We start from the raw sequence: 13,977 nt of genomic DNA on the forward strand, positions 1-13,977 counted from the left end.
TGACTCGGTTCGGCCAATGAAACGCAGCAGAGCGTTGGGTACCAGTCTCTGATGGAAACATGATCTGCCAGTGCGCGATCCCCAAACTCTTCCCTCCATCACAGGAGCTGCTGTGAGGACGTCACACAGCAGAGCCCCCGGCCCAGCCCCACGGACATGTCGTATGCGTGAAAACCAAACGTCTGCCCTTTAAGCTGCTGCCGTTTAGAGGCTGTTTGCAAAGGCCTAGCCGGGCCCACCCTGACCGTGAAAGTGACATCCAGCTTCCGCCCGGTAGGGATTTTACCCCCAGCCGCTCAGCGTCTGACCGGCGTGTGTATTCAGTGCCCTCACGCCACAGCCGAGGGGTCACATCCAGCCGAAGTGGCAGTGGACGCGGCGTGTGCCAGTCAGGCAGGAGCCGACGGCGGCCAACAGAGGAAGTGGCGCTGCAGGGGGAAGGAGGAGGAGGCGGCGGCACCAGCAAATACTAGTGGAGGGTGGGGTGCCCTGGCCTGCGGCAGGCGCTGCGGGCAGAGGGACGTCAAACTCAGCACTGTGTCCAGCGTGAAACAATCCTGTACGCTGGCCTCCCAGGTGGGGTGCGGGCAGAGCTACACGTGTGTGTGCATGCACACGCAGACACATGCACACGTGCACATGCATGCACACATGTACACGCTCATGCACACATACATGCACACACTCGTGTACGCGTACACACACGCACACGTGTGCACACTCATGCACGCATGCACACGTGCGCACATACGCACATACACCTCGCACTCACACGTGCGCACACTCATACATGCATACACACGTACATGCACGCTCACACGCATACACACGCACACTCATGCACGCACACACGCACACACATGCACGCATTCATGCATGCGTACACACGCGCACACGCACATACACACTCACACGCACGTACACACACTGTGCTTGTGCATCCCCTCTGGGCTCTGCAGACACGGGGACAGCACTCCAGGCGCCCAGGGGCGGCCCAGGGGGCGGTGCGACAGCAGCCCCCAGGCCACGGCTGCTCCCAGCACGGGTGGGTCCGGCAGCACATGCGCCGAAGCCACGGCGTCCTCAGGCACAGCCAGCACCATCAGCGCCTGTCTGTGCACCGATGCCTGTCACACGTGCCCTCAGTCAGCCGTGGTGGCGGTGGTTTCACAGACTAACCCGGGGTATGGACTCCCCTCAGTAACTGCTCCGTGCACGGCCCTTCCGGGAAAAGTCTGACCGCGGCGCAAGGGGAGGGGAATTCCAGAGGCCGCCCCGCAGGACAGCGGGCCGCAAGCCACGGCCACCGCCAGGGGGCTGGTCTACTTCTCAAGAGAGAGAGAGAGAGGCCACGTTTGATAACAGATTTAAGGAATCGAACAAATGTTAAAAAAAAAAAAAGGCTGGGGTTGCTTGTGAATGAATGATAGTTCCATAAACAACATCTCAAGTCCACCCCGTGTCCCTCAGGGCCACTGCCGTTGTCCACTGTCGAGTAAGCTCGCGTCTGACTACCAACAGCTCCTGGCCTGGTGTCCGGCACTCTGCCCCTCAGTCCCCTGCCGCCCACCAGCAGACAGGTGCCCCACGCGACCTCCTCGGGCCGTGGGGGGTGGGAGGTGCCCTGGAGGAGGCCTCGGGCCCTCTGCACGGGAAGCTGCTCATCCACTCCCAACCCCAAAAACGGGACCTAAGAATTCAGCTTGTCTAGGGCAAGAAACTGTGAGAAACGGGTTTCTGCTCAGGTCTCAGCAGCTGCCCACCCAAGAAACCCAGCCCGAACGCCCGCCAGCTTCCCACGGCCAGTGCTTCCACCGCTTTCGTGCCAGACACGGGCCTCTTCCTGGCGTTTTCCCGCCTACGCGGGACCTTGTCTTTCTGGGGTGATTTGATCCGGCTCGATTCCTCCTAAGCCGCCCACACACCCACTCCTGTCCCCACAGACTTCTGGCACTGAGCACCTGACTCCCCGCCGGCTGGCCTGGGGGCTGACTTGTCTGCTCCAGGGAACATGAAGGTCTCGGTAGCCGCTGCCCCGTGTGCCGGTGGCTGCCCATGCGACGGCTTGCCTTCCTCCTTGATTTCTAGCATTCCTTGGAGGCAGTGAGCAAGAACGCGGAGGAAGGTGGCCTTGCAGAATTTCAGATTCATTCCTGAAGAATAGTTTTTGCTGGAAGTCAACTGTAGGGTGACAGCTACGTCCTCCTAGCACACCGAAGACGTCGTCCCGTACTTCTGTTGAGAAGTTCTCAGCCATTGTTAGAAAATACTCTTTTTTCGCTCCCTGCCTTGAGAACTTGTCTTTAGTTTAATTAAATTTTACTATGCTGTCTTTACACGTAGTTTTATCTCCTCAGGATTCACTGGTCTCTTGAATCTGTGAATTGGTTTATTTTAGTAGTTCTGAAAAACATTCCAGTCGTTATCTCTTCAAATTCTTACTCCTTCTCTCTCCTCTCCTTGTGTGACTCCAAATAAACACATTAAGCTTTCTAACCACACTCTCTATATCTCTTACCTTCTGTATTCTCCGTATTCTTATCGATCCATATTTTATTATAGCTACTTTCTTCTAGCCCACCTTCTAGTTCATTAATTTTCTCTTTAGCTGTGTCTAATTTGTTAGTCCCGTCCACTGAACTTTAAATTTATCACGTCTTTCAATTTCAAAATTCCCATTTGATCATTTTTCAGAATTCTTATGAAAAGAATGTACTCGTTCCCCTGAAGACTTTTCAAGCTTCTCTTTTTCTCATTTTTTCATGCATAGCAAGGTTAATAGTGTTATGTTATGTGCCTAAAAATTACAAAAGCTCAAAATTTTGTGGGCCAGTTTCTGTTACCTGTTATTTGCTCTCACTTAAGGAGTCTTAAATGTGTGGTAACTTTTGACTATGTGCAGATTGTTTCATTTGAGGGGAAAATACACACACACACACACACACACACACACACACACACACACACACACTGTCAGAACTCACATTCTGTAACTTCTTCCAGAAAAGATCTGGAACTTTGAGTACTCTAGTACAGAACTGGCATAATCCGAGTTCAAACGACCCTGATCCCGCCAGGTGATGTAAACTGCGTGGGGTCCGTGTCACTCGTGACCCTAATGGTCACTCCTATAGGCTTCAGGAAGTTCACAGGCATTTCTGAGCCCCTTCCCGGGGTGAGCCAGGGTCCGACAGATCGACTGCACGAGGCTGTTGAAAGCGCCACGCCCTCCAGGATGTCCCTCCTGGATGAGAAGATGCCTCAGAAGGACAGAGGCTCTCGGGCTCGCTGCTCTGGCCCCAGCGTCCGGCCAGGGAGCTGCTGTTCTCTTGCTTACAGTCCGATGCTCTTAAGAAATTTGCTGGCTTCTTTCCTTCTTCTATTTCTTTTCTTCCTTCCTTTCTCTTTCTCTCTTTCACCTGCCTGCTTGTCTGCTGGCTTTAAAAATAAAATCCCAGCCGGGGTTCTGGGGAGTCTCCAGTGGGAACCTGGCTGGCATCTCTGAGTGGACGGGGACCCCACTCCCGCCTTTTCCTTTAATTCCAAATCAAGTGGCTCAAGTCTCCGTCCCCCATTCTGCCCCTGAGATTCCACGCAGTTCCCCTGGGGTCCCCTGGGTCTCTTGGAGACAGATCGCTGCTCCCCACGCAGCGTACACTCTCTCAGGCCACTGCCCACGCCCCCTCCTCCTGGGCCTCCACCACACACACGACCCCTTCCTGTCCACGTAACAGACTTCCCAGAGATCCCGGGGCGACAGAGACGGGGCACAGCACCACTCGTGACGGAAACAAATTCCGTGGCCGCCCCTCCTCACGAGAAAACCACCCAGTGCCGGTGGCCCTCTGCTGACCTCCCGTGCTTCCTTCCGCCCGCAAGACCTTTGACCTCCTCTGCCTCCAACTCCCGAGCACACCCTTACAACACGACTTCTGGTCCACAGCAGCTTAGCGTTTTCCTAAACTTCCCGCCACAGACCGCGCCTTTCTTAACCGACAAGTCCGTGAGGGGCGCCCCCTCACCGCAGGGCCACGCGGTTCTGAAGTAAATGCCGTCCTCCTCCTCAAATGCAGGCAGGAGGCGCTGGGTTGGGTTGGGTTGGGTTTTTAAGAGCAATTTTTCCTTCCTAGTATAGCCTACCCTTCATAAAACCTTTACAGTCTCAGCAAAGTTCCCAGCCCACAAATTTTCTTCCAAGAGGTGCGTGACAAAATGGGGGAGGGGAACTTCACAAGGCTGAGTCCTGCGGATGCTTCTCCCAAAGGGGGGCCATGGGGTAAGGCCGCCCAGCAGCCTGAGGCCCCGACCTGTCGACTAAGCAGCTTCCTTGCTTTGGAAGCCTGTGTGTCCTCACGGTGAGGCCGTCGTGGCTCTTTACGTTTCCATTGGAACAAACACATTACACGGTTTAATGTTTTACAACACGGCATCTTCTCTGTTGCGAAGAGTTGATGATTTATACAGAAAGCTGCAGGATGAAGACGCGCCCCCTCCAAAGCGGCCCTGAAAACACAGCTGTGATTCACGCAGAAGCGCAGATGTGGCTGAGCCTCAAGGTGGCTGCGCCTGCTCCCTCGGTCCACCAGCGAATCTGCAGCGCACGCCTCCCTAACCCACGGCGCCAGAGAAAAGCAATTCGCGCATTCCCAGAGTGAGCCCCGGAACCAGCGGGCCGAACCACGACTTCCTAACGCCCCTCACGGACATGGCACCTGCCTGCTAGGCCAGGGGAGAGAAGCCGGCTAAAAACGTGTGAGTCACGTCTACTGCAAACCGTATTTCAGAGACCTAGATGAGACTGGGCGCAACCTGAAGCAGCTGGTCGGGGAAAAAAATTCAACAAATCCGGAAAAGGTCTAGCTGCGAAATTAGCAACAAATGTACACAGACGCAGTCACGTCCGCAGAGGATGGCGCTTTGAGCAGACAGGCTGAAAAACAGCTAAACCTGCTGAATCGAATCCAGCGTCAGGGGAAGATGTGCGTGCGATCTGACAACGTGGGAACTGAGGACGAACCATTAGACGGAGCTGAAAACCAGACCCGATCCAGGCACAGCGCAGAGTTTGTCATCTACACGGCTCCATCTGATATTGTCGATCAGAGTTCCCCAAACCGAGCGCCCCTCTGCCGACGGCGACGGTGACGGCTGCAGCAGCGCCCCCGCGGAGGCGCAGCTGTGCGAGCACGCGGCGGCGGTGGCAGTGCTGGCCCACGTCCCCACCGCGAGCCAGGGGCAGCGTCCTGCGCGCTCGGGAAGCCACCGCCAAGCCCCCACGGCCCTTCACGAGAGTGCTTCTCCTCTCGGACCTCGCCGCTGGCCGGCGGGTATCACAGATCTACGTCCGGTTCTGCCCCGCATCACTTTGCTAACGCTCTGCTCGTCAATTTATCAAACTACCAGGAGACCACGCCTGGAACGGGCAAGATTATCGCTCCGCCCTCATTTAATTAAACTCTGCCACTGCAGTTCGACAGCTGGCACATCGCGGGAGAATCGCTCTGAGGCTGAAGGTAAAAAGCAGGCAAAGCCCCCACTTAAACAACATGAAAGCACAACCCACACCGGCCGGAGCACGCACTTTAATTTTTCTAGAATGTAAAAGATGTTATTTCCAGGCTTGGTAATTAATTGGATTCCACGGAGAAGTTAAGCCAGCACCCCTGACAGCAGAACGATGCACAGAGACAGGGAACAGAGTGCCAAAGGACAGCCACAAACAACCACGCTGTCGCCTGGATCGGGGCAGTCACCGGGCACGATAAGGACGGGCGCCGCCTGCTTCTGGGGTGCGCGCACCCCTCCGTCTAACGTGACGTTACACGTGCTGCCCCCTGATGCTGACACCTTCACAGAAGGCGCGGGAGCCGCCCGTTCCAGCGACGCCGCCCTGGGAGAGCCGGGGCCACGGCCGGGCGAGGACGCGCCTGAGCCCCGCAGGGCGGGGGCGAGCCCCAGGGCCTCTGCCACCTCGGCCCGGACCCGGGGACTGGCTTACCGTCGATCCGGCTCACGAGCTCTTCCAGCATCCTCACTTTCATCTGAATCCCGGGCTGGGCAAAGGTGTAGTTGTCCTAAGGGAGAAATAACAACGAGCGTCACATGCACCGGAATAGGACACTCTTCCCAAAGGGGTGGTGGTGAGGGGCACGGGCGAGCGGGGACACCACAGAGGGACTCGCAGACTGAGGGGCGCCCACTGGGCCGGGCTGCGGCACACTGCCCGCGGGCGTGGCTTCCAGTCTGACTCTGACGTGGTGGGGTGCACCCCTTCCCAATGTCGGGGGCCAGTGTGCCCCTCTCCACGACAGCTATTCACATTTACGGGCTCCGACAGGTTCAGCTCACTGCACGGACGTGTGTGCGGGAAGCGGCCGCCTGGCCTGCGCACAGGCAGCGTGCACTCAGCACGGCCACGCAGAAGGGCGACCATGCCCACTGATGAGCGTGCCCCACCGTGCTGACAATCCGAGGGCCCGTGACAGGGTCACTGCCTGGGGGACGAGAGACTTTGTGACTACTGTCTGTGAACTCAGACAGGAAAACCGGCAGGGGCATCAAGCGGGCAGCTGTAAGCAGCCAGACCTGGGCTCTGTCACTTACGAGCCGTGTGACCCTGACAAGCAATGCGACTCTCCGGCTTCAGCTTCACTGTCTACGAAACAGGGACAACGCTGCCGCCCTCCAGGACGGCTCCGCGGCCACAAGGAAACGACGCCAGCGCGATGTGTGCGGAGGGCCGAGACGCAGCAGGTGCTCGGGACCGGCAGCCCTACGACGAGCACTGTCCCCGGCTGAGAGCACAGACCGGCCAGAGAGGAAAGCTGGCACCTCCTCCGTCCCACCCTGAGGCGTCCCCACCACACAGAGCTGCCTCTAGGCGCCTCAGCCGGCACTCAGGGACATTTTACAAGGAGAGTTCCAGCAAGACCGTGTGGGAACAGCTTGCGCCGCTGGTGATCACGGAAGGCAGGGTCATGACCCCCCGAAGATGCCCAAGGCCCAAACCCTGGAGCTGGCGGAAGACGTTAAGGATGCTGATCAACTGACGAAAACGGGGACATTCTCCTCGGTGACCTCAGTGGCCCAGTGTAACCTGGGGCCTTTCAGGTAGAGGAGGGACAGGGGAGGACCAGTGTCAAGGTGGCACGATGTGGAAAAGACCCGCCCCCCTGGTTGGCCTTGAAGGTGAGAGAGGGGCAATGCAGGCAGGAAAAGGCAAGGGACCAGAGGTCCCCTGGACCCCCCGCAAGGAGGAAGCCGGCCACCCGCCTGAGCACAGCGGACACTCGTCACTCTCCAGACCTCCAGGACTGTGACAGCAGACCTGTGCTGTTGGAAGCCTACAGTGGTTTGTTACGACCACCACAAGACACTAACGTGGGGGTCTGGGAAGACTTTAGTGGGGCCCTAAGACCCGCGAATACAAACCAACAGGCGAGCAGCGTCCGGAGCGGCCGAGACCACGGCCTGCGCCCTCAGGACCCTGGGCTGTGGGCACGCGGCCCGGGCCGGCGCTTCACCGGGCCGTGCGGGCGGTGCTGGAGAGGACGGCCTGTCCTCAGGGAGTGACACCGGCGAGGCTGCACGGGCCCACGGCCTCAGTAGCGTGTGGGCGACGCGGGGGCCACGGGCGGCTCAGGCCCAGCCAAGTACGTGACCTTGGAGCAGAGGCCTCCTGGCCTTGGGGACGGTGGGGGACGTGCCCGCTGCCGTCGCACGGAGGAGAGCAGACGTCTGCACGCCCCACACGGCTGGGGGCAGGTGTGCAAGGGCGGTCAGGGCTTGAGCGGCCACCGCCACGGCACCCTGCATTCAGGGCCCAGGTGGGGAGTGGGGGCGGATCTGGGCCTGACATGGGAAATGCCTGGAGAGCAGCATTGCTGGACGGCCGACCACGCGGCAGCTGCTCTGAGGGGACATGACATGCCCATGGGACTCAGAGTCCAAACCTGCAGGCGGACGAGGGCGCGTGTGGCCAGCTCAGGTTTCACCTTCGGGAGGCCCAGGGACGGTGCCACTGGCTCCAGGCTTGGTGGCGGGATTTTCCAGGGGAACAAGCGTGGCCGAGAGGATGACCTCCAGGCTAGCAACAGCTTCTGGGCCGAGGACCAAGTGAGAAAGCACGAGCCCCTGGCACAGTCCACACCCGCTCTGTGCTCAGCACGCGTACGCAAGGGCCAGCGGGCACACACGTGCACGCACGCATGCACACACACACACACACACACACACACACCCACACACCCCAACCGGCACAGGAGCAGTAGTCACTGTGGCACGGAGCTAGAGATGCCTACGAGGCAGCATAGGCTTTTTCCCCCCAGAAATGGAAAATGAACAGACTCTGACCTAACCTCTTGCTGGGAAACTTCTCCCAAGTGAGTCAAGTGACAGGCTCTGGGATCCACTGTCACATCCGAGAAGAGCTCTGTGCCCGGCTTCACTCCAAGCAACATCAAGGCCCCGCCACACTCCTTGGTGGCACGAAGGCCAGGCTCTCCGGGGTGAATGCCCCCGGGGCCTGGGCATGACGTGTCCCCTGGATGTGTTGACAAGCCTGTGGGCCCTGCACACTCTGAATCCTGAGGGAGGGCTGTCAGAGGCCTGCACGGAATGGACAGGGCTTCTGGGCCCTGAAGGAGCTGTGCTCGCCCCAGTGACACCTCAGTGTCCCTCTCACCGAGACGGAGCACAAGTGACGGACAAACTGGAAGCTTTAACGTATTTCAACTTCAAGGAGATAAGAAATTTTGCTTTTGGATTGGAGCTTATGGGTGTCAGCCTTTAAGAGTTAATTTTTCTCTGGAAATGGGGTGACAGAAGATTTATGTTCAAACTTGGGGCACACTGTGTTGTTGCGAGTTCACGCAGGGCCATTCAACCCCATGGGGGAGTTTCTGAGGGGCCAGATTAGGCGATGAAGCTGGACGTCCCCGAGAAGAAAAATAAACTGGAGAGCGATTTTGCAGCCTCAGGTAGAGAGGCCTTGAGGATGATTTAATGTTCACTTCTGACACATTTCAGGGACGTCCTACCCCACAGGTCCCAGGAGGAGACACAGGAGCAGGGGTTTCACGGGGGGCAGCCTGTCCTGAGGGACTTGGGTCTCCCTCCTCGCCCTCTCCGAGGAAGGCCATGCCCCTGGCTGACCAGGGACCTGATGGTTATTAACAACCAGCTGAAGGAGGAGCTAGGAGGCGACACCTCTAAACCTGGGGTTGCTTCCGAGTGCAGTGAATCCAGTTGGGGCCACTCCTGCACTTTCTCTACCCCCAGAACTCACCCCAAAAGGCAACGTATCAACTGGTAAGCCTGGGAGGATACACAGCCGGGGGGGTTCAGCCCTCCTTCAACTCTGCGAGTCGGCTGCCCCCCGGGAAGGCGCTGCTGCGCCCTGCGCTGGCTCTGACGGGCTGGGCGGGCCTCAAAAATCCTGGGATGCGGTTAGCCAGTTGATTCAGCTCTCACACGAAGACAGGATTTCAAGCTTCCCATTTAGAAGAACTAAAAGCTATGCTCCGGTCTCCATCTGCCACTATTTTATTTCTCAATCTTTCAAAACCCGGGTAGGGGAGATGGGTTCCCTTGGAAATCCAAACAAGCAGCAGCACCTGAGCGCCTACAGGAAAAAACGGTCTGTCTTCTGAAAGACCCAGAAAGAGTGACATGTGTGGCCTGGGTGTTCTGCATTTAGGCCGCACCCGAAGGCCAGTCTTCAGATAGCGACGACTCAGGCGACAAGACGGGGCTCAGAGGGCGGTGCCCAGCAAGGTGGGGGCACTGTGGTCAGCTGAGCTGGGCCAGGCCGAGGATAGCCCTGCCCAGGGGCCAGAAAGTCTTTGAGGGCCCAGGAAGGACCTTCTGGAGCCTGAAGGCTGAGCGAGAGCGGGTGGGAAAGGACGGTGCCCGCCGCCCAGCAAGGCTCCAGCGGTGCCTCTCACCAGACCGGGGTCCTGCCCCACCTGCCTTCGGGACACCACCCAGCACCCCATCCGGACGCCGCCCGCACACAGTGCTGGCACAGGGAACGGCTCCTGAATGACTGCGTGACGGGGTGGCGGAACCTGAACCACGAGGACACGGAACACTCACAGGAGCGCTGTGCCAACGCCACGCCCTCACGCCCTCTGCGCCCGCGCTGGCACGCGCCGTGAGCACAAGTACGTGCCGAGTGCCGCAGCCACCAAACCTGTGTGGTGGCGGGTCCCCCTACAGCGACGGCGAGAAAGGAAGAGGGCTCTGTGGGTCAGAGACAGCAAATGCACGTGACGGGGCCGCGAGACCTGGGCCCGGCCGCCCCAGCACCGAAGGGGACCTGGTCTGAACACCGTGCTGAGGACACAGGCCGAGCTGCCAGACAGAGAGGGACAGCTCCTTCGAGAGCACGGCACCGCCCGGGGGTGCAGCTGGCGGGGCAGCCGGGCAGCTGGGGAGAGGCGAGAGGGGGCCGCCCGGGGCTGGTGGCCATGTGGGGAAGGACAGCACGGAACGAAGTCAGCGACCTGGACACGGGGAGCCGCCACAGTGATGAGGCTCGTCTATGAAAAGACAACTCTGGCCACCAGGTGCAGAGTGACAGAAAGGGGCCACGGGGGTGTGGGTGTCAGTCATGACGGCAATGCCGTAACCCAGGCAACGCCATGGGGAGAACGCCCCTCGGAGGACGCAGTCCACCCGCACTGCCCGAGCGCCATTGACGGCCGTGCCAGCCGGCTCCGGGACCGAGCGGCGGGCTTCTCGCTCGTCCCTATTAGCTCGCTCGTCTGCTTGGTTCTCGCTGGCTCTCCAGGCAGCGGAGCCCATTCTGAATCCTGATTATGTCGTCTATCACATTAGCTGTCCCTCCAAGCTCACAGACACTGGTAAAGCTCCACCCACGTGTTTGTCAGTCTCAGAGAAGGAGAAGGACGAGGCCAAGGGCAGCGGGAGGGACGAGGACGAGGCCAAGGGCGGCGGGAGGGACGAGGACGAGGCCAAGGGCAGCGGCCCGTGGCACGTTCTCGGTGACATGCGCAGGTGAGAAAGCTGTAAAATGTAGCCGCCCGCTTCCTCTGCTCTCCCAGTGCTCATCCGGGAAATGGAGGGAGGAGTGGCCCTTCCGCAAGGCACTGGGGGATGAGTCACCACGCCTAAAAGGACCTAGACGCCGTCCGCATAAAGTGTGAGCCCTCCCTCCCACGCCCCAGCTCCCACCGTGACATCAGCCACGGGACAGTGGCAGAGTAGGGGCTCCCATCCAGCCCCGACAGAGCGACCATGCACCTGCAGCCACCCCTCGGAGGACAGGGACGCGCTAGCCGGCTGTTCTCAGACACCGGCCGACCGGCAGCACGAGGCAGCGTCGCAGCCTGAAGGGAGGCTGCGGTGAGCCACAGACACGCGCCGTGGGAAGCGGGGCGACCATGGACCAGAGGGGCGCAGGAGGGGAGACGGTCAGGAAGCCGAAGGGAGGAGACACGACGACACCGAGGGAAGGAGCCAGTCTGAAAAGGCGACGAGCCGTATGGTTCCGGTCAGCGACATTCTGGAAGAGGCACAGCTATGGAGACACTAGGAAGACAGTGGCTGCCGAGGGCCTGGGGATTTCTAGGGCAGTGGAGCCACTCTACGTGATACTTAACGGTGGACACGTGTCACTATATGCTTGTGAGAACCCACAGAATGCACAGTGCCCAGGGGAGACTGTAACGTAACCTCTGGACTTTAGTCGATAATAATATATCGAGATTGGCTCATCAACTGTAACAAAAGCACCAGATTAGCAGATTAGTGCAAGATGCTAATCGGAGAAGCTGTGAGAGAAGCTGTGTGTGAGAGTGTGTGTGTGCGTGTGTGTGTGTGTGCGTGTGTGTGTGCATGTGTGTGTGTGTGTATGTGTGCATGTGTGCGCACGCGTGTGTGTAGGTGGTGTAGGAGTATCTAGGACTCTCTGTACTTTCTGCTCAGTATTTCTGTAAAACTAAAACTGCTCTAAAAAACAGTCCACTAATTAAAAAAAAAAGAACACTCAATTCATCCGAAAGAAGGTAGGAAAAAGGAGGAAATAAGAAACAATGAAACAAATAGAAAGCAAATAACAAAATGGCAGCCTAAAGCCCAGCCATATACATAATTACATTGGAAACATCACATGAATGTACATGAACCAAACACACGCTGAAAAGGTAGAGCGAAATCCAACCACAGTAAGTGCTCTGTAAACGAGACGATGCCAACAGATGAAGAGCGAAGGGACGAGCCGAGAGCCGTCATCACAAAAAGACGGAAATGCTATTAACATCAGACGGCTGTCCCCCAGGGCAGGCGTCCAGCCAGCAGTAACGAGGGCGGTTTCATAACAGTAAACGATAAACATAAGTAATAAACTCAGATTCATCAAGGAAACCTAATAGCCCTACACGTGGATGGAGCTAAGACGCGGGATTCGAATCATGTGAAGCAACAAACCCAAGAGAAGCGACAAATGAACCATTACAGGTGGAGCTTCCAAAGTCCTCCCCGCTCAGGAGCTGACAGAAAATCAGTCAGGGTAGAGACAAATGGAATAACCACGTCACCCACCATGACGTGACACTTACAGACACTTCCGCCAACAAAGCAGAACATATATTCTTGGCAAGGACACAGGAAACACTCGCCCAGCCAGACCATGTGACAGATCTCAAAACAAACATCGGTAAGTTTAACCACCGACATCAGCGACGAAAGACATCTCTGTGGTTCCCACAGACATTAAAAGAATCGGGGAATGTTGTAAACAACGATATGTCAGAAGTTAGACAACTTGTTCAAAACGGTCAAATTCTTTAAAAGACAGGAATTATTAAAACTGACAAGAAATGAAATAGAAAGTCTGGAGCCCCGCCCAGAGCAGAAACTGAATTCACAGGTAAAAGTTTCCCACTAAGAAAGTTCCAGGCCAAGACAGCTTCACTGTTGAATTCTCATCAAATAGTTAAGGAAGGAATGAGACCAGACTCACACAGACACTTTCGGAAATCACAGGAGCCCGTCGGAAGGCCACCACTTCCCTAAGGCCGAACCGAAAAAGACATCAGAAGAAAAGAAAATGGAAGACAATGCTCATGAACAGAGATGTGAACATCCTTCAATTCACGTTACCAGTGGAAATCTAGAAATATGGAGAAAGGCTTTTATTTCAATGACAAAGTGGAGTTTATCTCAGGGATGCAGGCTGGCTTCACAATAAAAATTTACTCAATGTGCGTCACTACATTAACAGAATTTTTTAAAAATCAGATGATCATCTCAACAGAAGAAAAAGTACTTAACAAAGCAGTGATTCATCATTTTTTAGGAGACGCGGCAAACTGTGACCTGTCTCCACGTTCTTCCTCGACCAAGCCCCTGGAATTCCGTCCTCAACCTCATGTTCCATTCGATGTCAGAATTCCTCAAATGGAAAGACCTTTCAAAATCAGCCAGGGGGCTTATTAGCAACACAGGCCCCGCCTGTAGAATTTACACCGTCAATAAGCTCCGTGATAAGGGCACCCACAGCTGACATCGCACGTAAGATTAGCATCTGATTTTCAGAAAAAGAGCCAAAGCAATCCAATCCAGAAACAAAACTCTTCAACAAACAGGGCTGTGTGTTAACTAGGAAAATAGCTTTTAAAAATGAACCATGATGCCTTTCTCACATCGTGAAGACAAATTTAAGTCACGCTAAATCACAGACCTAGAAGTAAAAACTAAAATTACAAAGTTTCCAGAAGAAAAACACGAGAGAATATCTTGGCATCTTGGCAGCTGGCAAAGGATTTTTTGTTAGGACGCAGAAAACCATGACCACGAAATAGACAAATAAATAAATTAGATGTCATCAAAATTAAAATCGTCTGCTCTTCAGAAAACACTGGTAAAAAAAAATAATAATAAAGTGATAAGCCCAAAACCTGGATTCTCAAACATATACACCTTGATCAAGGGCTGCTACCAGGGAATGCGGTT

The 13,977-nt window shown here is 56.4% G+C and overlaps 1 protein-coding gene across 9 annotated transcripts in view; it reads right to left on the minus strand.

Annotated features, from left to right (window-relative positions):
- Window positions 1–13,977, minus strand: part of TBC1D22A (TBC1 domain family member 22A) — a 220,408-nt gene that overhangs the window by 70,445 nt on the left and 135,986 nt on the right. For all 9 annotated transcript variants that reach the window (XM_015594047.2, XM_025051054.1, XM_015594046.2 and 6 more), the window contains one exon: window positions 5,999–6,074. In XM_015594047.2, coding sequence (XP_015449533.2) covers window positions 5,999–6,074 — 76 coding nt within the window. The remainder of the gene's footprint in view (window positions 1–5,998; window positions 6,075–13,977) is intronic.

Source organism: Pteropus alecto, unplaced genomic scaffold, assembly GCF_000325575.1.
Source record: "Pteropus alecto unplaced genomic scaffold, ASM32557v1 scaffold118, whole genome shotgun sequence".
In the NCBI taxonomy this organism is placed as follows: domain Eukaryota; kingdom Metazoa; phylum Chordata; class Mammalia; order Chiroptera; family Pteropodidae; genus Pteropus; species Pteropus alecto.